This window comes from Clarias gariepinus, chromosome 25 (assembly GCF_024256425.1).
Source record: "Clarias gariepinus isolate MV-2021 ecotype Netherlands chromosome 25, CGAR_prim_01v2, whole genome shotgun sequence".
NCBI lineage: Eukaryota > Metazoa > Chordata > Actinopteri > Siluriformes > Clariidae > Clarias > Clarias gariepinus.
Window position 1 is genome coordinate 20434715 of NC_071124.1, and position 27629 is coordinate 20462343.

The 27629-nt window shown below is 37.4% G+C and overlaps 1 protein-coding gene across 2 annotated transcripts; it reads right to left on the reverse strand.

The window, feature by feature from the left end:
- On the reverse strand, positions 1–27395 carry stk11 (serine/threonine kinase 11). Of its 2 annotated transcripts, XR_008356350.1 has the most exons (11): positions 27232–27395; positions 24936–25849; positions 17944–18027; positions 14975–15064; positions 13989–14121; positions 12820–12956; positions 10555–10682; positions 9478–9535; positions 3636–3832; positions 3237–3554; positions 1–710 (listed from the first exon to the last, which is right to left on the reverse strand). XR_008356350.1 is itself a non-coding variant. In XM_053486700.1 (10 exons), the coding sequence occupies exons 2-10, from the start codon at positions 25217–25219 to the stop codon at positions 3328–3330; spliced, it is 1338 nt and encodes a 445-aa protein (XP_053342675.1). In that variant the 5' UTR covers positions 25220–25849; positions 27232–27395; the 3' UTR covers positions 2495–3327. The 2 variants fall into 2 exon arrangements, 1 of the variants encoding a protein (XP_053342675.1); XM_053486700.1 differs by lacking the exon at positions 1–710 and having other exon boundaries at positions 2495–3554.
- Positions 27396–27629: the final 234 nt, after the last annotated feature.

Consider the following 27629-nt stretch of genomic DNA (forward strand, 5'->3'; position numbering starts at 1 on the left):
TGGGAGGTGTTTTATATAAATAATAATTAAAAAATATTTATTGAAAAAAAGAAAAAAAAAAAAGCCTAATGTAAAAGAAAAAAAAAAATTAACCAAACCATCCTGCACTATACAGGCGTCAATACATTTGACTGTACAGATCATACCACTTTTTCCCACCAGAAGCTCTTCACAGCATGCAGTTTTTTTTATTCTTATGGATATATTTATCTTTAGCATTCTCGCCATGGCTTCTATCGAACAATAACTGCTATTTTTAGTCCATTTTGCAAATCTTTAACATAAACTCTATGTGCACCTTAAACTGCAGTTAATTACTGTCAAATTAAAAGATCACCTAAAGAACTAAACATTGAGGTCAGAGTTGATGGGCAGCAAAAGCCCGGCACGAAGGAAGGAAAAATTGGTGGTGATGGGAGATAAACAAAACAGGCTACAAAGCCTTTAGGTGTAGATCGGAAGGGGGGGAAAAAAAGGAGAGGGGTGGGTAGAGACAAAAAGATTGAAAGAAAGGCAGAGAGTTTCCTCTCTTATACAGCATCCCCAAATCAGTCAGTCCTTTCCAGGGAAAGAGCTTGAAAAAATACATCCACACATCCTGCCATCGTTTCCGTTAGGGTTCATAGTCCAGGGTAAAGTGTGTGTCAGCAACTGTGGCATGTTTTCATGGCTGGAAATCCAAAACAGAGGATGGGGGGAAAATAACAAACCTGTACAACAGAGATAATTGATTAATGACACATTTTGGATCCCAGTGTACAGAAAGCAAATTCACTAATCAATCCTCCACACCACTAACAAAACGCTTAAAATTTTTTCTTTTTTTGGATTTTGCTTTGATTTTATGCTATTTTTTATGTTATAAGATTTTCCTTCAGCAAGCGGGAGGCACTGCAACATTACTTATGGAAAAGCCTAAATAAAATCTGCAGTGACCCTGCAGCGCTATTAGACATGATGCTGCTGTGAAAGAGGCATAATTTAAAAAGGGATGGGCTGGCACATTGTCAGGCATTTCGTTTTTTACATATTTTTGCATCACTAAATACCCCAAAGTGGCTAAGACATTGGACTACTGATCCACATGTGTTTACCTCAGGACAACCAGGCTACCACTTTTGGCCTTTAAGAAAGACCCTAAACCCTCAATTGCTCAGACATATAATGAGAAAAATAAATCGCTCTGGATAAAGGCATCAGTAAAGATTTACACTTCCTAAGAACACTGTATCTCCAACTCTCACCTGAATACTGTGGAATTGCTGGTGTATTTATAAAGATTGTCCCGTTGCTCACGCAAATACTCACAATCTACTCAAACTAAAAAGCCTCCTCATAAACTTACAGTACATGTTGGTGAAAGCTTAATGATTTTAATTTGTAGCATCTGATGTCACCCAAAAGAGGATGGGCTGTTTGACTCGTCTCCTGATTTCTTCCTCTTATTAACTCAAAGTCTTTCCTCATCTCCATGAGCTCTGTCTTTCTCATTAATAAAATAATTCTACATCTGGATTCTTAAAGTTGCTTTGTGACGATGCCTATTATTAAAGCACTAAGCCAATAAAACGGAGTTAAACTAATACAGACAAACGACTAGGGTTTTGCTGTTGGTTTTTTTCTTTTGTAACGGCACGGACATTAAAACGAGCTCTGGCCTTAATTCACTCTCTAGCCAAGCAATGAATAAACTGAGCAATTGGAAGACCGTGATTAATCGGACCTTAATAGACAGCGTGATACAAAAATCTAATCGCTCTATATGTGTGTACCTTAATAAAATATATATGGGTGTTATGTTTTTACACTTCATGAATGAGGCATTAATAGTAATAAGAAAAAAAAAATCATTATGCCTTCACTTGTTTGCAGAAGCCCTTGCGCACATGCTGCTTAGAAAACTGCTTCAAACCGGCCAACTCTGTACGGTCCAACAAAATGAAAGCTTTTTTAAAAATTTATTTATTTTTTTACACATTATATTTAGCCTCGCATTTGTGAAGCAGGACCCCGAATGATAAATTCCTGCCTTTGTCCTTTCCGTCTTTCTCTCACTCCCACTCCCAGCACTGTTTATCGCCAAGTGAAGAGTCTGAGTCATCATCAGCAACCACGTAAACGTTAATACTCTGCCTCTCTGCAGGGTGTGTGTGAGGAATCAGAACATCGTCGTCATCATCATCATTTTGCCCCCCCCCCCCCGCCTGCCTAAGGGAGAAACCCCAGGGAAAGACGGGAGAGGCGGAGCTGATTTGACAGATGGAAGGAGATAAGACAAAACAAAAGATGGGTAGAAGAAAGAGGGAGGGAGGGAGGGAGGTAGGGGAAAAGAAAGAGGGTGGAGTGCGAGGAAAGGGAGTGAGTCATAACGACGCACTGCTGTAGCTCGTCAGTGCGAGAGTTGGCATGACACACTCCGCTTCTCATTTAAGCTTGAGTGACACTCTCTCTCAATCACACACAGACACAAACTCTCCCTCACTCACTCTTTCCCCCCACCTCCTCTGGCTGGCTTCATCTATTAAACACTTTCTCTTGCTGGCTTATCAGTGTACAGATGCACACATGCAGGGGCATTTGTGTTGGCATCCCGACGGCAACCGGCTAGGTTTATAGGAAAGGACATGTAGCATGAACAGGCGAGTGTAACAGCAGGACGTTCACCACCTCACCGCCAGCAATGTGATGAGTTCAGTCACAAACATACAAAAATGAGTCACTATAGATGGTGTCGGCTCCTTGAAAAAAAATAAAAATGAATCAAGGTTCATATGGGGAGCAAACTTCTGCTGCATATGCACTGATTGACTGGCGGCTCCACCAGAAGCACCAATTAAACAGTTTGGAATACGAGTATAAATTATTTCACAATAAGTTATTTAACTGAACTTAGTCAGATAGATTGTGTAATTCAGTGAGCTAACAGTTGGGTAGAAAATTGGCTCGCTAACGTAAATAATGATTCTTTAAGTAACTGTATACAATAAAAGCACAATCTAATTCCGGATACTGTTGTTTTTTTCTTATTTTTTAATTGAAACTTTTAAAGAGAGTCCTGGCACATGATCTGCTTTCCCCTTGCTCTTAAATTGGGAAATGCAACACGACTAAAGCGTATTGTTTTATGAACGAAAAGCCGAACAAACAAACGGGTACATGAAGAATTTTTATTCGGACACGTTCTACATCTGATAAAAACAAAAAGTCAAAGAGCAAATCCCCCGTTCTGCGCTCACCTGTACAGAGAGAGAAAGAAAGAGAGAGGGGGGAGGTTGGGGCAGATTTGCAGGGTGGGGTGGGGTGGGGTGGGGGTTGTGTGGTGTGTGGTCATTGCTGTTTGCAGGTGGAGAGTTTGCGAATCTTGCTGGCTGTGGACATGCCCTTGCGGGAGGGGTTGGACGAGGAGCTGGAGCGCCGGTCTGATTTCGGCTTCAGTGCTGCCGGTTCTGTCCCGTTCACACAAACCGGTTTGACTGGGGCGCGGCTTCGCTTTGCGCCACACTCTTCCTCCTGCTCTTCTTCCTCCTCCTCCTCCAACTCCTCTTCTACTTGACCTGTAGACCGGAAGGCAGACGCAGGAAATTAGTCACTTTTCATTTTTATTTATTTGTTTTAGATCTTGTGTGCGTTATTACCTGGCACTGTAAAATCCTGAGTATAAATTATGTCGTCCTCGCCGTCAAACATCTCGTCGTCTTCCTCCTCTTCACCGTAACCATGGAGATCCTCCAGGTAGGGCACCACAGTCATGCTCCTCCAAATGTCACGGGTCTCAGCGCTGGGTGGGATAGGCACGGGGTCCTCCGAAGGTGGGTGTTTCTTCCTCACCCAGCTAAACGCAAATGATAATAATAATAAACAGTTTAACACGAGAACCTAATGTGCTCTGTGGGTTGAAAAACATTTTGGCTTGTAAAATTTTCATTTTTCCCCCCACTTTTCATTCATTTATCTTAGTCAAAGAATTGCCCCACATGCAAGCTAATCAATCGCTGAGAACCTTTAACGAGACAGATTCTCAGCATGCCTAGGCCAAAGGTGCATCATTAGACGTTCTCAACTCAAACCACAAATTGCTCATACTTAACGACCAAGATGAGGGTTTAACATTTGTCAAAGACATACTGGAACAAACCTTTGTAAATGTAGAATTTCGAATGCAAAGCTATTTCTAGAGCAACTTAAATGTTTAACTAAAACAATCTAATGATTTTGTTGTCATTTCAGAACATTCAACACTGCCAATGAATTAATATTTACCAAGGTGCGATTAATAAAATCTTCCCCAAGCTGAGATTTGAATTTCATGTTTGTTTTAGGATTCAGATGTCTTCAGAAAAAAATTGTATTGTTGTCTATAAAAAAAATTTCATTAGCGTTCAAATAATGTTTGTCAATTGCCAGCAACAACGTTAAAAACATGTGGACAACTTGAACTCTGCTCGCTTTGGAAATTTTCTTTATAACGATTTTTTATCAATCTTTAGTGAATCTTCATTTACACGCTGCTGGACTGTAACTAAATGTGAACGGACTGCTTTGTCATACTGGGCTCTCGGTTTGGGTACTGTACACGCCCTCACCTCCGACTGCTGCTAATATTTATTTGGATACAACCCTGTGCTTCATTTTCGCAGTGGTGCTTCACATTACTGCTTTTTGTTATCACCACGGTTTCAGAAACACATGAGACAAACTGGGTTTAAACCTCTGCAGGAAGTTTAAAACTGCAGAATGAATAAACATATGGATAGGTTTTCATACTCTTCTTTTTTTTTTTTGGAGGAGGAAGCCATGCTTTGGAATCGTTTTTGTTTCCTCACCACACTTTGTCCATATCCAGTTAACTATTGCGTTGAGTGACGCGTGCAGCCACACCGAGGTTAAAAGGCGTTAGAGATTAGACTGGCGATTAAAGAAAGCATCAGGCTCTAGATAGAACTGTCACTGTGCGGATCTGCCATTCGGTAATGCCTAGTTTAGTTGCTACTGACTCACCAACATTCATCTACTGGTAACAAAAACTATTGTAACTGCTTAGAAGTAAAAAGAGAAAATAAGGAGAACTTAATTATCTTTTGGTAAAAAAAACAGCACAAATAAATTGATTGACCTTTATTTTTATTTTTTTTGGCCAAATCATCCATTGCTGTTTAATCCGACAAGCTATCTTCAGTGGACAGATTTCTCTAATGTGAAAAACATCTTTCCCTAATTGTTATGCTAAAATATTCAGTAGCAATTTGCTATTTGCCGTGTTCTAGATTTGACCTGGTTTGGACAAACATTTCAGTTAACAGCATTTTTAGTCCTGAAACTTGTCTTAAACATGTTAATACTCCCCTACACTATTTTTCACTCCTTTTATTCCCCTTTTCTCTATTTACTCTCTACTCATTTCTTTTTCGCTCTCTATTCCTTCTCACCTTTTTTCCCCCCCAACTTATTTTCTCACTTCTGTAAAAAGATTTCTGAAGGTCAATCAGCACTGCAGAGCGTGGAGGCCGTTATTAACAATCGTGGAAATCAGAGCTCATGACTTTATTTGAAGCAGTGCGCCGAGCTGCATCTCTCGTCCCTACCTCGCTTATCAAGATGCTTATTTTCCACTTTCTCTGACGCCCGTCGCCCCCCTCACCACCACCTACCTCTTACTCCTTTGCTCCATCTCAAGCCTACATTTTACACACCTACGCCTCTCCTCTTTTAATCTTGACCCATTTTCTCTTTCTATATATTCTTTATTCTGATATCTCTCCTACTCTTCTCGTCTATTCTGACTACAACATTACGTAACTCGCTCTCCCCCCCGGTTTCATCTCCTGCTCTCATTCCTGCATAAAAACGAATGGCGTCACAGTGTGTCTGCTCTGCTCTGCTTACACGTAATCTAATCAGAAACTGTATTTTCCAGTCCATCTCGAGACTACCAGAACGTGCTACTACACGCCTCTACGTACTATCCACTTCAAGCAGATCTTCAGAAGTGTTTAAGTGCTCGTATAGAATTGAATCATATCCACCTCTTTAAATGCTAAGAAATGGGGAGGGGGATCAATTCTTGGAAACATTGGGATTCTCTTTTAAATAGATCTGGGTCTGTTTATGCTTAATTGCCAGTGCCATACAAACATGCCTATTTCAACCATGCAGTTAAGCAGTTTTTTTTATTTATATATTAAAGATTCAATTACTTGTCACATGTACCTTACAGCACAGTGAAATGATTTTTTTTTTTCATATCCAAGTTAATAAGCTGGGGTCAGAGCGCAGGGTCAGCCAGGATACAGCGCACCGGGAGCAGAGAGGGTCAAAGGTCTTGTTCAAGGGCTCAAGAGTGGCAGCTTGGCGGTGCTCAAGCTTGGACCTCCGACCTTCCGGTCAGCCTTAACCAACTGAACCGCCACTATCCAATTATGATTTATGATTCAATCTTAATGCATGTGTTTCTAATTGGTCTGACAGTGTTGATTAATTCTGCATCATTATTTTCTGAACAGACAAATTCACACAATCTAACCCTAACCAGATTTAAAATGCACATGCAAATGCACGTAAGGAAAAGTGTATTACAAGCTTTCTGTTTGGAAAATAGTTAAATAAGATGTAAAATGTCTCCAATATCAGAAATTTCTAACTGCACCCAAAGTGAAGGACATTTTATAGCTCTTGCAACTGTTTATTCATTCATTGTTGCATTTCCTATACCGCTTGTTTACACCGTACAGGGACGCAGGAAGCCTGGAGCTGATCCCAGTAGACTTTGGGATCAGCGTGGTACACCCTGGACAGGATGTTGATTCATTGCATGACACTATAGGGAAATTTGGGAACATCACTTAGCCTAATCTACACATCTTCGGACTGCGAGTGCTGATCACTACGCTACCACGCTACCTTGTACCTGTTTATAGCTGTTGTAAGTGTTATGCAAGTGTTGCTTAAATGTTACATATAACCATAAAGCAGAAAAATAATGACCAGCATTTAGGGGGAAAAAGGCTTAAACTGAAGCAAAAATAAGACTCAATAATAAAGTATAAATAAAGTATAACATTATTTCAAACTGCTTTAATAACGATAAAATGGTAATTATAGCCACTGTAGACATAGAACACCTACTGACATGGTCTGATATCCTTAATATCCTGTAAATGCTTTGGAGTTTATTATTTGTTAACTATTTATTCTTAGATGGCCTTAGAGAAGACAAACCACATCTAGTTAGAATTCGAAACACCACAAACACTAAGCGATACACATTTAAAGGGTTATTGTGAATTCTACTGCTGGATGGTGAACAAATAAAACATCTTTTATCTACACCAAAGATTAAAAAATTCTCTCATACAGGGAAGTATAGGATAAGATGCAATACATCAGATTTGCTTTAATATACCATGGAATAAAAAGGTTATATAAATAAATATCAGAATTAGCTTTACGTGCGAGTTAGGAAAAATAATAAAAATATTATCTGGTAGTCAATTTTCTGCTTTAAGTGCCCCCTAGTGGACCATGTTTACCAAATTGGGGTATGTCCTTACATTCTACAAATTAATAAAGCGCACCAAGTTTGGTGAAATTTTTCTGACATTGTGTCCACAAGATAAAGCTCTTCGGGTCTCTATCTGCCAAGAGGCTTGGCACATCAAGGCTCTTTTAAAAATGTTTGATGAGAATATTTGACAGTGTTTACAGTCTAGAAAGAGTTAGATTTTTTTTTCGTCCCAGAAGTTGAAAACTACGTCCATTTGACAGTCAAACATTTTGAAGTAATGATTTCAGCAGAAACAATCTCTTAACAAATCAATATAATAATCTTTTTAATTATAGCTCATTGAGTTTATGTGCTTGATAATTAGTTATGATAATTATAAGCTGTGAAATTTTGAGTCGGCTGCTGGCAGCCATGACTGTTGATTGGTCAAACCGATACTTTAGCCAGTGGTGTGACGTTCTGCTACACAGGAGATCAACACGTTTAAACATCTTTAGCTCATCAGAAAATTTTAAATGGTGAAAATTTTAACTCAATAGGTGCAGCTGCTTTAAGTCATAGAATATTTAGATAAAAATCTTAAAACCTAAAAAAAAAAAAAAAAAAAAAAAAAAAAAAAAATCGCACCACCGTCAGGAAATCAGGGTCATTTTACTTGTGAGCAGTTGGGGGTATTAAGCATCTGTTTGACAAATTTGTGTGTTTCAGTGCAACAACCCGCAAATAGTAATAATAACAACAATGTCCACATTAGTCCAACCTTTTCCATTGCAAGCATAAACTAGTTACAAAGGCCGTTAACACACGTCGCTTTGTGATCAGACAATCAGTCTCAGATATAAACGATTCTGTATTGAGGACAGGATCTTCCAAATGACGCAACAGGAACACATTTTTATGCTGTTAGATTATCTAACATTGCATGCGTTTAAAGCCTCTGATCTGCCTTTTTCTTCAAACTCTAAGTGAATTTGTCTCAGACTTACATTACACACACTCACACAGGTCTCGAAAAAACAATCCCAAATAGTCGAAAACGTTGCGTACATTAGAAGTCCTATGTGTGGGAGCGCTAGAAGACGTATACACCTCGTGTCCTCAGTCAAGTTGACTTTTGAGACTACGGAGGCATATGAGGAGAAAAAAAAGGCATCCCTTCAAAATCATACAGGTGGTGCACCCTGAATTATTTACACATTTTCATTCCATGTGGCAGGACTAAATTGTTTGCCAAGTTTGTTTAAAAATAATAATTATGGCAGATGACAGCGATACATGCTGTTCAGTTAAAAGTTAAACCTTTTTGATTTCTATTCGAAGTTAGTTTGCATTGTTTAAATGCTGCGATTGGTTATTATGTGAGAAAACTCAAATACTTACTACTATGTAACTAAGGAACGGGCTACATTTAATTTATCATTAAACAAAATTAGGAGAAAAAGTAATGTCGTATCAGGATATTTATACAATAGTGATACTTATAAAATCATAATTTTATTTAGATCGGCACCTAGATATTGTGATAATGCAGGATTGAGACGTGATTCTCATCCCCAAATACGTGAAAGCTTTGTTAAATCAACAAGGTACAAGACATTTAAACTCGGCACAGTTGATATATTTATAAAGATACTATCCATCAAATTAATTTTACACACTCATATTGCCCTAATTTCAAAAAATGGTTTTGGCTCCAGAAGCGAACAGAGCAGGATGTTATAAAATGTATAATAATAATAATAAAAATAATAATAAAAGAAGGTTTGTGGAGCTAAGCTCTTAAGACAACTAATATTAAGCCTAGAGTTTTGATAATGAATATAATTATATGTTTGAAAAGCGGGAGGTAATTATACTGAATGTTGGATGTAATCACCAAAACACAGTTGAATAAAAAGGTATTAAAAGGATGCAGGAATAAAATCAAACAAATTATTCAGCAAGTTGTCATCAGTTTACTAAGCCGGCTCACTTACTTGTGTTGCCTAATTTGCTGTATTGAGAACCTCTTTACTGGATCGTATTCAAGCATTCCTGCAAAAAAAACAAAACAAAAACAAGCAAACAAAGTGAGAGCATTTTCTACCCCAACTCCACAGGAAGGAGTAATTTAATCAGAGACACAGCTGTAGACACTCTGAGTCATTATTAGCCATATGACCAGGTGACTTATGTAGCCTCTGTGGGTCCCGATCAGACTCAGGGGCGAGGGAATGTGGAAGTCAAACACAGTAACAAGGAATGACACACTGAACAGAGAATAAAAAGAGCTTGTCTAAAGTATTAAAAGGTCAGAACGTGTAATAGTAGGCATTATATGCTACGAAAATGTATCTACTGGTGTGAAGGGGAGAGACAGAAAAAGTCTGAAAGAGACAGAGAAACGATTGGAGACAGAGAGAGAAAGAAATAGGGAGAGCTAGGCAGACAGAAAAGAGAGGCAGAAAGTAAAAAAAGTGAGAGAAGGGTGTGTATGTGTGTGTGTGTTGGGGGTGGTGAAGGACACCTTCAGGGCTCCATTCTTAATATAGAGCTGAAAAGGAAATGTGTTAACTCTAACACAGAACAGAAGATAAGGGGGAGAAAAAGGGGTGGGGGGAGAAAGTACCAGAGACAAACTGACGACAGCAAGGGATGTAATTTTTAGTTTTTTTTTTTTGTTTACTCTATTGAACTGACTTCTAAAGATGTCAGTTTTAGATTTTAATATACATATACAGTACATGCTGACTTGATTCCAGATTTCAGTGTTACAAAGTTCCCTCTCCTCAGAGCCAAGCATCAACCAGCAATGAGAACATCTTCCACAGGGAACACGCTCGGGCTCAGCTATGACTCATCGAGGGGAAAATAAAAAATAAAAACTCGTATTGAGTCGTGATGGCAGAGCACCATCTACTGTTCCAATCTATGAAGTGCAGCTTATGACAGAGTCATGCGGTCCTTAAAATTTAGAAAATTATTTCCAGCTAAGGTAAACCATGACAAATGAACCTACTCTACACCTGTGATCAGAAAGAAAGCTGAAGTGGTGACAGGAACTAGCTGTGTACCTTGCAACAGGTCAGTCAGCAGCGGCCCACACTCCTCTGGAATTGTGTAATCCCCCTTCCCAATGTTCTCAAAGAGCTTATAGATGTTATCCCCCTCGAACGGATACAGGCTCGTCGTTATGTTGTATCTGTGAAGGAGTAGTACATGGATTACTGCTATAGACTCAATGGTCACAGAGTAAATCCTTTCTTTTACTATTATTTTTTATATATTAACTGCAATAACAACATTAAATGCAACCATAAATCTGGGCTGCACGGTTAATAAATAATAAATAAACTACGATCGCAATTCATACATACGCGTGATCTTGTTTCTATATTTCCCCCAGTGCAGATCACACGTGCATTCACGTGTTCGCTTATTTTATTTGACAACAATCCCAGATTGCTATATCAGTTACACTCATTGGTCTGACTCACTCAGTGTAAAAACAAAAACACTTAATTCACCAATCAGAGATGAGAGAATCATTTAGTCGTACAATTAGACCTCAATCACTTCTCTCATCTCGCTTTATTAACTACGGCCTGCCAATATTAGCATGTCTTCGATTTCACAATGCTTGCTTAATTTCAGCCAATCAGAGGCTGGAGGAATGACGGTACCAGCCAATCAGAATCTGGACAGCGGTACATAAATGTTTCTCACACACATACACAAAACAACTACAAAAAAGCTAAAATTAAATTAGTGAACAGAGATAGTTCTAACTGGGAAATCCTTTACTGCATTAGTTAAATAAACCTTTTAATTATTATTTTGATATTACTTAATATTATATATTAATATACAATTAATATTGTAATTATACTACAAGTGTGTCAAGGTTGAGCAAAAAAAACCTTTGATAAACATTAAATTCAATAGTAACTTTACAGTTAATTACAAACTACCTAATAAACTCTGAGACATTTACCTCAATGCTGATTAAAAAATAAAAATAAAAAATAAAGAACGCATGTGTTGAAGTGCTGTAGTTGGCCAAGTGTCCAAAACTCACAAGCATTATTCATTTATTTTATTTATTACTGTTAGTTATTATTATAACATTTTACTTACGGTCAACAGCTTTTAAATTTTTATAAGGCTTAAACCGAAGCAAAAATAAATCACTTTCAGGGCTCTAAAATAAGGCAATTATGCAATAAATGCTTTGGTGGAAAAAATGAGAATCATAATCTCAATTCCTATTGAGGAAAAATCAAGATTCACCCTACTGTAAATACAGAGAGGCCCAAAAAGGTAAACACCCATCACTGTATCTACTTTATGCCTTTTTTTTTAAACTTGTTAAATTATGGCATCATTGTGTAGCATTATATTTGCTCTTAAGATGTCAGTAGTTGCACCATCATTGATGCTAATACAACACCATCAGAAGAAAGGCATATATTTTTATGGTAAATGTGTGTAGAATTCGTTAGAAAATCAGGAAAATTAATCAACATTAAAGACACTTAATCAATACTACCAGTCATTAATTAATGTCCAATAAATTGTTTTCTGTATCATGGGATGCATTTTTTTTAATCAGTATACTTTCATTTTACAAAATGTGTATATAATTTATTCTAATCATCTGTTCCAGTCGACCCCCTGGAATTTGCAGGGGTTACATCCCTAGAGCCTATAAATGCCTGTTTTTATAGTTTAAACTCTTAAATATTTTTTCAAAACACTTTAATTTCATTCCAAACTCAGCCTAATACATAACCCTTAAAAAAAAAAAAAAAAAACACCACACACAATGTAAAGGTAAACCTGTATACAGCACTGTACTGCTGTGTCTCCCGTAGTGCTAGAATGTAAAATACAGATGTTACCCCTATATGTACTGTAATACATGCAAGCGCGTTTCTTTGGTATGTGCTGCTGTTCACAGTTCCTCTATAGTTGCTTTGTGTTCTCTCTACAGTATTAAAAAAATGTATGCAGTATTATTTTATATGGAAATTTAGCTGAATTTATGTTAACATTTATGTTACAAAATTAGTAAATTATATTGTTCCTAATAGTTAAGTGTTCTATATTCTCAATAATACAGGCTTGTCGTTATGAACTAATAATTTAGTTCTATATTAAGGCAGGTTAAAAAAAACGACAAAGGCTGCAAACTTTGAACCGCTACTTGGCAGGGGTCGACTGTATTAGTAGATTTATGTGCCATGTCTAAAATTGGAGTACAGGATAATATTGACGTAGGCTTAATTTTAACATCAGACAGTCAACACCAGCTGCCCATGTGTTTGTACGTCACTTACAGTGTGACCCCAGCTGACCATATGTCCACTTTAAACCCTGAAAAGGTGTCCAAGCCGTTGGCGATCTCAGGTGGCTGGAAAGCTGGCGAGCCCTGACTCGTTCGACATGTGTCATCCTCCGCGAATGGGTGGAGAGCCTAAAGCAGGAATTTACAAAAAGGAGTTAACACAAAACACACACACATTCACAGCTCAGATCCAACAACTCAACGTCAATGACATAGCAGCCAAAGCTCAGACGGAAATGATTCATACTAGCGTTAAGAATTTTTGAAGGGGTTTTAGAAGTGCAGCCTGCAATTAACAGTAAATGAACATTCCACTGGTCACATACATTTGGGCACAATGTCAGCTCTTAAGTTCTGTGGCTTTAACAATCATCATTTGGCTCTGTGACTCAAAGGTCACACTGTTACAGACGCAAAGGCTCGACAGGGCTCTCAGCCCAGAATCAGTATCGTATCAGTAAAACAAAACAAAATAGTCTTCTAAATCACTACCACAAGCTTCATCTTTAATTTAACATTTCGGGATCACAGAGATTCTTGAGTAGTGTGGTGCGCCAGTGCATGTTGTGTGGTTAATCTGCTTTTAATTAGCGCTGACATTTTTTTGGTCACAGCAACGCATGAGTGATGGTATTTGAAGAGCTTTTTTTCTTGTTTTGAAATTTCCTGACCAATGAGGTCGCAAGTTGGAAAGGGGCGAAGAAAAAACAAAGATGGAGATCAAAACAGTTTTTTTTTTCAAAGATTTTAATATGTATTTATTTTGGGAAGATAGACATCTATGCAAAGTAGCATCTCATTTATCTGTAGCTGCACACAAACAGTTGCTTCTTAATCTTAAATAAATCTTCATTATTGACTAGTGATATTCATAGTTTATACACTTCGTGAGCCACTCATTTTTTCACCCCTTTATCTTTCAATGATCACAAAACAAACAAATGAAACCAAGACAGGCAAACACAAAGCACTTTTTAACAAATAAATTTAACACATATTTATGGATATTAAATATCTTTCAAACCTTTTTAAGCACTACTCAATAAAATGGACCCATTTATGTTTTTCTACTATTTAACTCACTTGAATTAGTTTTTTACCCTACCTTTGTCTTTAGCCCTGTAATAAGACACAATAATAAAGCAACAGAGTTCCTCTCACCTCTGCTACGCCCAAGTCAGAGATCTTTAAAGCCCCATCTGTAGTCAGCAGCAAATTCCCTGGTTTAATGTCTTTGTGAACGATTCCCTGGCTGTGCAAATATTCAAGGCCATCCAAAAGTTGGCAAAAGTACCTAAGATGAGAAGAACAAGAAAAAAAAAAAAAAAAGGTCTAACACATGGTCTCTTCATAATTCAAGCTCATGCTAAGACATGCGTGCGGACACTCAAGGGGTGTTCAAGTCAAACCGGGACTTTTGATCGTACAGTAATAAGCGTGTTTATTTATTTATTTATTCATATAATCTCCTGCTACACTTATCCCAGCATTACTCTAGTGCTTGGATACGATCAAGGTAGAAAGTTCTCTCAGTACGCCGGAGCTGTGATTGGACTACCTGCTAAATGTCTGAAACGCTGGCCTCCCAAGAGCTCCTGTAACAGCTCAAACATGTTAAAATGTCTTGGATCGAGGCCATGACTGTACGGGGGATGTGGCAACAACTCCCAGACAAGTTTCTGTAATGTGCAAGTGGCGTTTTGAATGATTGTGTGTACTGTTTTCACATACAGATGGGTCTCTTTCGCAAGTTTTAGGCAGTTTAAGAATTAGGCATTTCGCTCGATGAATGCTCAAAAGAATGACTGCAGTGGGCCCTGAGCCAACTCGGCTGGGATCATCATTCTCAGACAAACAGCCTTCTTTAAAACTTTTGCACCGTTCAAATGTTTGTTTTTTTTTCTTCTGCAGCTAAGAAACTCATCACTGTACTGTGCTTGACGTCTTTTGCAAATCAGTTTTACACCTCCATTCAGGAAAAATTTCCATTACAAGTCCCGGTTTGATCTGAACGCTCCTCGTACGCGTTATGAACAACACCAAATGACGAAAAGCATATTAATCAAAATGACAAATCATATCATGCTGAATATGTTTTCTGAAGCAATAGCTTGCTGTATTATCTGAAATATAAACAGAAATCTCACCCGTGAGCTTGAAATACTGGAAACCTTTTCTCAGGAACACTATCCAACATCTCCTGCATGCCACAAACGCAGTACTCCATTACCATATACGTATCAGGGCCGTCAAGGAAGACAAAAGTCCATTACAGATTAAAAAAAAAAAAAAAAAGGTTAACATGTTTTACCTTTACCTCACTTTACTCAAAATATTTTAAGCCTACACCAAAATGTCAGGACACAAAAGAGTTTTGCAGTAAGAAGTGTGGACAAAACAGCCATGGTAAAAATACATAAATAAAATAAATAAAAATGAGTCTCTGCAAAAAGATTATCTTTTATAAGCTGTAGCCTGGATGAAAAAACCCTACTGCAGATCATTTTATAAGGGTAATAAAGTACAGGCTAGAGCATTTACTTAAATCAACTAATTAGATTTACGTAAAGGTACATTTCAGTGCTTTAGTCAGCAGTGAAAGGCTATTAAACGCCTGAAACCACAACGCCTACTGTTTCACTTTTGAAAGTACGTCATTTAAAGAAACTGACTGCGAAAAGGTGCTGTCGAAAGGTTAGAGTAATTTATTAATTCTACAGCATGTAACCATCAAAGAACATGACATCTAATCTACCTGCAGCATAGACATTTAATTCACTGCATGGGCGCTCCCCTTAATTGCTTTTTATGCACTACACTAATAAAGAACAACGACGGACGTCAGCGAAACTGTAAAACAAATACGATGTTTAACTAAAGTCATTTCAAATGTTTTTTTTGTTTTTTTTGCATTTAGGACACATGTGGGAAATGACAAAAGATTGATTTATGCTTCTGTGTCAAGTATATGCAGAAATTGTATTGTACTTGTGCCTTCATGGGTCTGTTTCACTCTGCCATTAAACCGCTAGTTGGCGGTGGAGTTTTTATGTCGCTCTGCCTCGTCTCTTTTACATTTTGGTTAGTTTATTATTGAGACGAGATTGCCACAAATATATTTTGTTAATAATTTGTTAACGTTACTGAATACATACTGAATGTTTTTTCTTCATTTTTGTTTTTTAACATTGTATATTAATACTGAAGGCTCTGAAATTATGACCGAACTAATACGGAATTATATAAACAAAAACATGATAAATAACCCAGAATGTGTTTTATATTGACAGTGTCTTGGAAATTTTCTCAGTCAGCCTCATGAGCATGAGGTCTTCACCTGGAATGGGTTTTTTTCTTATCGTGAAAGAGGTGGCGAGTACTTGTTGGCTACTTCTCCCTTCACCATCCGTTCTAACTCATCTCAAACTAACTCAATTGGACGTAGTTTATCAGGTAATTGTGGAGGCCAGGTCATCTGATGCAGCACTCCATCACTCTGCTTCTTTACATAGACCAGAGGTGTGTTTGGAAAACAAATGATAGTCCCAGTAAGTGCAAACCAGATTGGATGAGATGACATGCCGCTGCAAAATGCATTGGTAGCCGAGTGTGCTCTCAATCATGCATCACAATGTGAACTACCTATTAAGGAACCATCTGTTTACCCTCCCTACCGCTAATAAAGACATGGCAAGTTACAACCAATTAAAAAAAAAAAAAAAAAAAAAAAAAGACTTTTGACTCATCAGATTAAACTATACCAGTTTTTCACTAATCTCATGTTTCTTGGGCCAAGCAAGTCTCTTCTGCTTGTTCTTCTTCCAAAGTAATAGTTTCTTTGCCACAATTTGACCACGAAAGCCTGACTCACACAGTCTCCTCTGAACAGTGGATGATGAAATATGTTTGGCACTCTAACTAATCTAAGGTGCTGTAAATCAGCTGTTCCTGAGACTGGTCATTCTAATAAACCTAACTTCTGCAGCAGAGGTATCTCTTGGTCTTCCTTTCCTTGGTTGGTCCTCATGGGAGCCCCTTTCATCTTGGCAATTGTTGGTTTTGTTGCACTTGGACATACATTCAAAGTTCCTTAAACTAATAATGAACAGGCTTTTCTCTTTGACTATCCGAGTGTTTGTCATAACATAGAACTGTACAAAAGCTGTAGTAACACTAATGGGGCTGTTGACTCCATACCCACCCTTCCTCTGTACAAGACAATTGATGATGGTCTAAAACATATTAAAGCATGAAATGTCACAGATTAATTCTTGACGAGGGACAACTGTGAACTTAAACACAATTCCAGATGACTACCTCGTGAATCTGATAAGAGAATGCAATGAGTATAACAAGCTGTCATCAAAGTTAAATGTAGCCGCTTTAAACCATCTAAAAAAATAAATAAATAAATAAAAAAAAAACATTCTGGGTTGTTAAACACTTTTTTTTGTTTACTACATAAATACATGTTCTTTCATAGTTCGAATAGTCTTCAGTACTAAATGTATAATGTTAAAAAATAATTTTAAGGAGAAGGCATGTCCAAAGTTTTGACAGATGAACTCTGCTAGTGTTTGACACTCCTGGTAAAAATGCATGTCATTCTACGACATAGGGTACACCGTAGGTATTCAGCTATGCAATAACTACAGCACAGAAGCGTGAATCAAGCTTAAATGGTACTGGAGGTGAAAATTACTTAATCCACAAACTCTGTGTATCTTTATTGGGATCTAAATGCAGAATAAAGTAAAGAATGTTATAAATGTACAGTTTAAGAGGTCAGATCATGGTGGAATGGTGTTTATCTATGGGCTGTAAAATTGCCAACTATACAGCCGACTTGTATATCCGTCCATGGATTTCAAACTCTCCAAGTCTTCTTGTTTTACAAACGCTAATATAAGGAGGGATGAGATCAAATATAAAACAAGTACGAAATCAAGTTTACTTTCTGGCACATTCTACACCACAGTGCAGACCATATACAGTATGTACTTCTCAATAATGAAAACAACGTGTGCGTTTTATACTATGCAAGAAAAGCAAAGATCCAGCAAAGATCCAGTGTGATCCAAAAAAAAAAAAGTTTTCACTACACATAAAAGGATATATTTTCTGCTTCTCTTCATTATACAACACATCCACCAACTGGATCACATTTTTATGCTGTAGTCTTCTTAGCAGCTGAATTTCCCTAAAAAGAAACACAACATAAACGTCATCAAAATACTGCTTTGGAAACATGCACTGGAGTTGGACAGACAAATCAAGCTTTCACCAGTGCACTTGAATCAAGCTTTAAGAGGTTTAATCTAATGTCCAGAAAAGCAGCCTTAAGTATGTACTCAGAGAATTAATTCCAATTAGTGTGGTGAGAATTTTAAGCTCATTAATTAATTGATTTGTAAAGCAGGCTGTTTAATTCCTCAGCAAGCATACAGCACAAAATAAATCACTGAAAACTTTCCCTCTGGAAAATAAAACGTTTTAGGCGATTAAATAAATGTGTGTGTATGAAAAGCCAGCAGTACAGCAGTGCTGCAAGAATGTCAGCTTTAATATATACATATACACAAACTGTACTCTTCCTCCTTTAAACTAGGCTTTATGTTTCTTATGCTTTTTGTTTCATAGTAGAAGATCATTTCCTTATATTCCAGATTTTAAAACTACAACCTCACAACCCAATGAGTAAGTACTTAAAATGTTTGTTGTACACCAAGATTTAAATTTTAAACACAGGTAGTATTCAACTTATGTACATTCAAGATACGAATTTCCACAGACACAAAAGGACTGCGGTTCCACAAACGTTTGTAGATGCGAACAAATTAAAAACGTAGCTTATGTGTATTGTACAAAAAAAAATAGATACGGCAGTGTGTAAGTAAATGTATAAAATGTCTGAAGTCCAGTATATTGTATGTATGTGCGTGAGGAGGTGTGGAATAAATGAGTCGGTCTCTCCGAGTTCAATGAATCAGTCCAAGAGCACAATGATAGAAAGTGGCTCTCTAGTAAAGCTGCCCTGATAGTGAATAATCCTTATTTCTTAAAACCCACAACAAAACAGACTTTACAGACCAATACAGTGGGAAAACAGCTCTCAGCCAAAATGGCGTCCGGGATTCCCCTCGCGATTTAAAAGCGCAGAGACAACACTGTTGTTACATTGGACGTGTGAGATTCGTTTGCTTAGGCGCGGTTATGGTTTTGGCCAAACGATGGCAGTTTGGGCAAAGGGGACAGATTTATTGGCAAGCTTCAATTCGAATTGACTGGTATACTTTACATTGTATATTCGTGTCAAAGGCGTATAAGTGCTTTGTCAGACTTACGAGCAAATCCTATTTACAAACATGCTCCCGGAATAGAACTTATTCTGGAATCACCTGTACATTACAAATTTAAAGCATCCATTTAAGACCCTACTGTTTATGGTTTCTTTAACAAGTTAACACAGGTCTCAGAGCTCCCTCAAAGAGTGTTTGTAAACTCTCTTCATCAGATAATGCATGTTCTCAAATGCACTTTATTTCACTTCTCCTCCAAACAAGCTATTGCTGAGCCACGCCTGTGCTTGAGAACAGAAGAGCTCAGAAACAAGCCGGGGGAATGGTTTCCCCCTCACATTTCATCACATTACCTGAAATACAATACAAATATAAATAGAGAACAAAAAACAGGATTTTTCCCCCACCCCACACTCTAGTTTGTACCCTGGAGACAAATTCTCATGTCTAAAAATAACTAAAAAGTGAACATGTCGCCTTTAAGTACAATGAATTCTATTTACAGGTTTATAATATTGTAAAAATTAATCAACACCTTCTGACTGAAAAATTCAGAGCAGGTTTAAGCCATTAGGACAGATGTGTCAAAATCTTTGCTGTGGAATGTGAGAACAGCTTGAGGGCTTAATTACACATACAGACAGGTGAGAAATTAAAAAAAAAGTCAAAATAAAAGCATCTGGATAACCACCAGAACCCCTTAACACAGGTTAAGATTGCTTAATCTTTAGAAGAGCACTAAAGCAATAAGCACCATTCTCCATTAGTTGGTGTTGGAGAGAAGTGTCACTCCTGAATCCATCAAACAGAGAGCTGCAGTAATGAGAATTGATAAAGAGGAGGAGGATAAACACCACAGCTGGTGTCACAGTTGCACCATTTGAACAAAGACTGCTAAAGGAAATGACTCAACACATCTACATTTCATCACTGCATCGCCTTCGCAGTGTCACCTTGGCCAGTCGCAGATGAGTCACAGGACAAGGCAATCAAACCAAAAAAAAAAGAAAAAAAGATATCGTTAAACTAATATTCATTTATATTCCAGTTTCTAGCTTCTTGAAACATGGTTGCAGGTGGCAAGAGGTCATCCGATGCACCTCATTACTGAGTTTGAAGACATTTCTGTGGCATTTAAATTTCTGCCGCACTAAAGAGAAGGCCAGGCTTAACGCCTGAGGTCATCGTGCTGTTCCTGTGTAATCTAATGCAGTGGAAAGTGTATACAAATGAAGCTAACGATATTCCAAACAAGACAAGAACGCAGTGGGATCATAGTGACATTTAACATAATTAAAACAGTCTAGGGCAAATTGCTAGCAAAATAAATGAATGAATAAAATCTCACACACTTAAATCTACAAGGTGATGACCGTACCACTTGTTCGGTAAAACCAGTTTGTTTCTCTTTTTCTGAAACCGTGGTGATAATAAATAACAATGTGAAGCGCCACTAGGAAATACGGGTCATTTGAGCAAACCAAACATATCGCAGCAGTCTGTGGTGAGGGCGTGTAAAACACAGAGAGCGAACTGAGAGCGCAGAATGACAGAGCAACCTTTAACATTCATTTACAGTCCGGGAGCATGTATGTTTAAGGTAGTTAATGAAAATTGTGATACTTCTGAAATGCCAAAGAATTTTTTTTTACAGACAATGACTATAGAGAATCTGAATCCTAAGACAAACATAAAATCCAGACCTCGCCTTTAAGACAATTTTATTAACCAGGCATTATTATATTTTAATTCAGTAGCCCTGCTCTACAAGGCTTTATTATTATTATTATTATTTTTAGCCGACTAACCAGTGGAAAAGCGGTTCTGTGTAGGGACCTGTTGTTGCATCACCTTTCTTTCCTTTAAGCCAACGTGCAGGACAGAAACTTGAGGCTGTTTTCTCCAACGTGGTGGAGGGGGACAAACGCCTGGTGCTGTACACCAGCAGGAAACTGTCTGAGAGACAGGGATCAAGTGTAGCACCATAAAGAGAGTGTCTGGCCACTTTGACTGTTTCACACCATAACAAATATAAACTTTGTTACCACAACATGAAGTACAATACTTCAACTCTTTTGTATTCTTATGTTTCAGCAACTTGGCCAAGAATAGTAAGGGGAAACCAAACTTTTGATCATTTAGACAGTTTTACACCTACTATGTGACACACGCTGTTGTAAGACCTCTCAAAACACAACACACATAAACTCAGTCTTTTGAAAGGCCCTCTTTTCTCCCTCATGACAAGCCATTTTTCGAGAAGAGACAGCACTAATGGAATTCTAGTGGAGTCGAAAAGCATCGTAGTTCACGACCCAGCTCTGTCAGTCCAACATAAGAGGGAGCTATTGATACCAACCCTAAAGATTATCTTGCTAGAACAGCACGTCTCAGTGCTGTATTCCTTCAATACATCACAAGTACGGATAATGAATAAGGTGTTGAACTTTTAAAATCCATTAACAATTGCATTTAACGTTGTGGAAGGTCTGCAAAACAAGGTCCTACTGTTAGTTGTACAAATTCTCCAACAAATCTTCTACAGGTGTCTGCTGTATGAGCCCCTTCAATCAACTTGTTTTTATTAGTTAAGTTTCCTCTACAATCTTCTAGTCCTGTTTTTTGTTTTTAGGACACGTCTCTTGACTGGTACAGCAAGATATGTTAATAATAATAATAATAATAATAATAATTATTATTATTATTATTACTACTACTACTACTACTACAATAAACCGTAGAGTACTGATTCAAGCTGATGTACTGAAGTTATTTCTGAATAAAAGGCTTTCCAGCTACTGACCTCGTGCCTGCACGGCTCCAACTCAACGCTTCTCCAAAACCACATTTCAGAGGCTCTGGGATTGCATAACAGAACCCATTTTCAAATCGCGTTCGCACGTGCGTGCCAGTCAGGGCATGCTGCCTTTGGAAAGCAGGAATGCTAATTGTTGCTGTGAATGAGGAGACTACTACGGCATCCCAGCAATCCATATAAGGCCAAGCATAGCTCATTTCTGCTTCTCTCACTACGCCTTATCCTTTTATTGGCTGCATGATGTTTTCTATTTAAATGTTAGAAACTTACACGCATTAACAGCTATTCAGCTTTCCACAAAACTGATATTTTCAATGCTGCTGAAGATTAAAACCATGTAAGCGTCGCGATTCAACATGGACTCTTCTAATTACCAGATATAATCCGTCTCTTGCTGCACTGAGACACTAACGCAAATGTTTTCTGATCTAGGTCTAAACCCTCAATGCTATTTAAAGAAGCACCCGAGGCTCCAAGCTGCAGCATTTTAATTAAGCCTCATAGTGTGATTAAATGCAGAAAACTCCACTCTAAAGAAGTTTGGCTAAGAACATTTAAAATAAAATAAAAATAAACTAGTGAGGAAGCCAGGAAAGAATTCACCATGTCATGCTGCAAACAAATAAATTGGGGCAAAAAAAAAAAAAAAAACCTGTGAAGCTTCTTTTGGATCCTGCATGGTCAGAAGTTAAAAAGGGAAAGAATGCTTTGTGAGTAAGCTTGAAAGTAAACTCAGGCATATTTCAAATTACTCTAATCTTTATCTCCCGCATCTGTAGCTTGTGTGTGGCGACCACATACAAAAATTCACATCTTTCTATAACAGGGAACAGAAGATGGAAAAACAAGGAAAACTAAAGACTTTTTTGGAATATTTAGGGGGGGAAAAAGTGCTTGTGTTTCAGATCAATCTTGTATAAACATTTTAATGACTGAATATTTAAGCACGAAAATCCATCTAAAATAAACATTTAAGAAAGAAAAAAAAATTTAGCATTCCAAATTCTCACGAATGTTTCAGAAACGGGTAGTTAGTTACAAATAAAGATGGGCTCAGTATAATATCCGAGAAAGAAACATGCCCAGGTTAAAAAAAAATAATAATAAAAAAAATACACTAAAGCATGCAGTAACAGATTTGGCAGCGAAATGACGTGAAGTAGCTTGACACTTTACAGACAAAGAAGAATTTATATATCACAGCAGTTTGAAAGATAGACATCATGCAATTTTATGCACTTCGCATTTATTACCCTTTTCAGCAGGAAATTCTATCGTTAGAAATACCATATTATGAACAAAAACTATTAAATATTTATATTAGGGAGGGGAATCACCAGGGACTACCTGATGCAATATCACGGTACCTCTGTGTCGATTCGATTTGTATTGTGATTCTGTAAGTATCACTAATTCAGTATTAAACTATTTAGATTTAGTTACAACTCTTTTACAAAATTAGCAAATAATTTGCTCCTAGCATACAGGATGCTGTGCTGCCTGCCTACTTTAGAGCAGTAGGATTTTAGAGGAACAGCAACATTGCACCACCTCAAATGCAAACATGTACACGTTAAAATGAATTTAAAAAAAATATATGTCTTGCAAGTCACAGAAAAGCCCTTAATGTCCATATGAAAATCTCAAAAAAACTGACAAGATATGGCAAATACAACTTTAATAAAACAGGTAGGATTTCATGTAATGTTTACTGTCAAGGAAATACTTTGACATTGAATATTTGAGGATTAATCAACCTATATTTGTAGGCCTGATAATTAACATAAAATGCAAAACCTGTTCCTTTATAACAAGACTGTTAAAGTTATTAAAGGAATTTAATATCTGAATTACATGAGGCATATTTTGCTTTGAGTCTAAGTGCATTTATGGTCTGGTGTTCCCTGTGCGTGTTCCAAAGCACAGACTGATAGCTGTTTTTTTCCCTAAATACCCGGACCAATCATGTTGCAAATTGGCTAGTAATTAAGAAAATACAAACTTGAAGTTTAGTAGAGAGAAATAGTGAAAAACATTAATGAATAAAATAAATATATTGTACTCGGGTGACCCGAGTTGAGTCCAAAGTAACTAAAAATACCAGGGTGGTTATTTTTAGGGCCTTCACCCGTATGCAATGTGACATCTCACTTTAATTGCAGATTCATGGAGTTGAGCTGCACATATAATTCAAATTCACCTCATTTTTAATTTTTGAAGGAAAAAAAAACCCACAATAATAATAATAATAATCATTATTTATAAATCTATCCCAGATAAGTTTGGCTTGTAAGTTAGCAGATATTAGTTATGGTTACAATGAGGCACTTTTTTTTTTAGCAGAAATAAATAAAAGCGGTTAATGTTTGTTTAAAAAAAATAATAATAATAATGTCTGTCTCATCACAAGGCCCTTAGTTGATAAAGTTGTAGATGTAAACTTGCATTTTATGACGACATTTTATTGATTTATATATAATAAATTTACCCATGCTGAGGTCAAAATTCTCTTCTGGGAAATAATTCTTTAATTCTTTAAGCATTAATTTCTAAAACCATTAATGTATTCCTTTAACTGTTTTTCATACTAAATCATTCTATTAGCCATATTCTAATAATTTATGCATGTTTATCTCTCAGGGCTATTAAATATAAATTATATTAAATAAATGCCGGTATATCACCACTAGATTTTGTCTAAGCCTCTAAACGGTTTCCAATAAAGTACGCCTCCAAACCTGCTTAAGATTCTGTTGATAATCCTGGTTAAATTATACGGTGAGCATAAAACTGATCAAGATACTGTTATTGTTTCACCTTCAGCCTGCTGTGTTTCTCCAGTGACCGACAGTTACGACTCTGGTGCTGAAACGTGCTTGTGTTTTTTCTCTACTGTCATCAAGAAGCATACTGCAGCAACATGAGCCAGAGAGAGAGAGAGGGAGAGAGAGAGAGAGAGATGGTGGGCATCAAATACAATTAACAACTTACTTTTTCACATTGGCCTCTCCATTAGGGATTCTCCTCAGCTTCTTTTTCTTGAGGATCTTGACAGCTCGCCGACACAGCGTCTCAGAGTCCAGCATCTCCTTCACCTTGCCGTAAGATCCCTCGCCTAGCAGGTCGCCCATCAGGTACTTCCCGATCAGCTTGGCACGCTTGCGCCGCGGCTGGTAGATCACCTCTGTGGAGTCAATGCGGTGGATAAAAGTGTCCATGCCCATGAGCTCGTTCTCTGTCATGTAGCCCGCATGCTGAAGCTCCCCGACACTCATCTTCTTCTGCAGTCTGCCTTTCCTTTCCTTCGCTTACTCCTTAAGCGCTACCAGGAGATGTGCTCTGCAATTCTGATTGGCTTGGAAATGAAAACCCTATTAGCGCAGCATTTGAACTAATTGATACTTGATTGATACTGCAACAAAGGTGCTTCTCTTAGGTGGGCTCAGGTACAACAGGGATGTAAACATCAGGGTAACAATAACTCGTGCAGGGTAAAGGGACAAAGGTCCAGTGCAAATAAAATAAAAATAAAAAAATAAAAAGGAACCAAGGGAAAGGGAAAAAAAAATAAAAAAAATCACCAGGCTTTACTGAGCACTGGCCTTTTGTATCCAAAACACGTTGTCCAATTAATGCCAGACATTAGCCTACATTTGGAATGACTGGACCCCTACCCATCTCTGACAACATGTCCAGTACAAAACAAATCACTTTAAAAAACGAGAAGCTGTCCGTCTTGGGTAGACAGGCTTTTCCTGTCACACAACACAACGTTCTCTAGAGCATCAAGTCGATCATACAGTGATACATCTTCACACTAAATCAAGTAGATCCAGGTTAATAAAAGAAATTCTTTATCCTCTCCCTCCAGCACTGCAAATCCTGGTGCAAGAAAGCAAAAAAACCTGGAGATAAAGAAATAAAAACATGAAATTAAATAAAATATCAGAAATTAAATGAAGTATTTAATGTTATTGTGACATCATGAGTTATACTGCAGCGCTGTTAAATTTTTTAATACTGATTGATTAAAAGGCTGCTTTCAGAGTTTTAGGTTTATATCATTGCACTCGATTTAATACACAGTAACAGCTTGTTTAGGGACATGTACATTGGACACGACACATAATTTACACCATATCAAAAATTAATTAAAATACATTGCGATTTGGTTTAACAAAAATGTAAAGTTACTGATAGGGTTGTGCTTTCTATTGGGAGATGCTTACTTAAAATTAATAAAGTAGTCAGTCAGAACATCCTGGTAACAAGACAAGCTGTGCTTTCTCTATTATTGTTTTTGTCTAATTAGCATAAAAACAATGACAACAGAAGTTTTTGAAGGAAATGCTTTAACGGTGGATATAATAACCGTTAACAGGAACTTATCAGTAAGTCATGCATGTTCTAAAACAATAACGCATGAAATAAATCGAATGTATGAAGTAGATAAAAGCTTGACATGTCACTCAAATAAATAAATAAATAAATAAAATAAAGGCTTTGTGCATTTCTCATTGATTATATTTATTATTTCTTAACTTTAATGACGTTAAGTTAAGTTTGGTCTTTTTGCTTTAAGATTTATATATATATATATATATATATATATATATATATATATATATATATATATTACTACGAAAGAATTACTATTATTTTCTTTTTCGGTGTTCCCGTGCAACTTAATGGTTATAAAAATATGACATTAACAGCAGATTACGTTTAATTTTGATGTTAAGATCGTGGTTAACAATTAAACAACGTTAATAATCAAAAACGGTCCGTTTTTAGCGTGCAAGGTTATCCATCCAATTCTGTAGAGATTTAAACTTAAAAATCATAGATGGCGACAATTTCTAGGCTTATTAGTACTTTCAAACATTTCTCCTGCTTGATGTCGTTTTTTTAAAGCATTTAATTAAAAATTGTTTTAATCTGCATTTCACACGCAGGCCTTATAGGTTCAAAACATTTACACATGTTCAGGTTTTCATTTCTGTCAAGCTGAGGTAACTGCTAGCCTGCTAGCTAGCCGGATAGCTTAACTATACGCCAAACCAAGCCGGGTTAAACTAGTTAACAACCTATTTTAAGACTTTTGTCGATAATATTTTTGGCCAAAAGACAAGAAGTTTAGGCTAGTCCTGTCACCTAGCTATCCGGGGTTCCTAACACACACAGAGAGAGCTAAGAGCTAAGTAGCTAACCGCTAGTCAGTCATTGCACCACAGACACACAGAGTCGCCGCTCCAAAGACAACGCGAATGCCGTGTAAAAGTCTCACCTTGTGCGGTAATACTAATAAGAGCAAATAATGAATGTACTCCGGTTCTCCTGCCTCCTTCGTGCTGTCACCGCAGTCATATATCTCCTCTGCTCAGCTCCTAATGCTGCAGCTGCTTCCAGGTAGCCGCCATCTTGTTTACCTCCCCCCGTCCCTCTCAGCGCGCGCAGCTAAATGCCAACTGGCGTCAACTGCCAAGTGCGCGAGCGTTCTCCCCCAACTTCACTTTCCGTGTAACTCACACTCCCCTTTACACTCATTCCACCCTTCACACCCCTCATGTCTACACCTTTACATTTACTCCCTTCCTCTACGTTACAACTCCCTGTATATTTACACTACATCTGACACTCCCATTCACACCTACTATAGGTTACATTACCTCTTCACACTTCCTC

Bases quoted from the DNA above. Each gene is read 5' to 3' on its own strand.
- stk11 (XM_053486700.1), bottom strand. From the start codon at position 25,219: ATGAGTGTCGGGGAGCTTCAGCATGCGGGCTACATGACAGAGAACGAG. The intron at 18,028-24,935 runs GTAAGTTGTTAA...GTTTCTTTTTAG, and splicing joins GGAGAGGCCAATGTGAAAAA to GGAAATTCAGCTGCTAAGAA. The intron at 10,683-12,819 runs GTAAGTGACGTA...ACTCCTTCACAG, and splicing joins TGGTCAGCTGGGGTCACACT to ATACAACATAACGACGAGCC.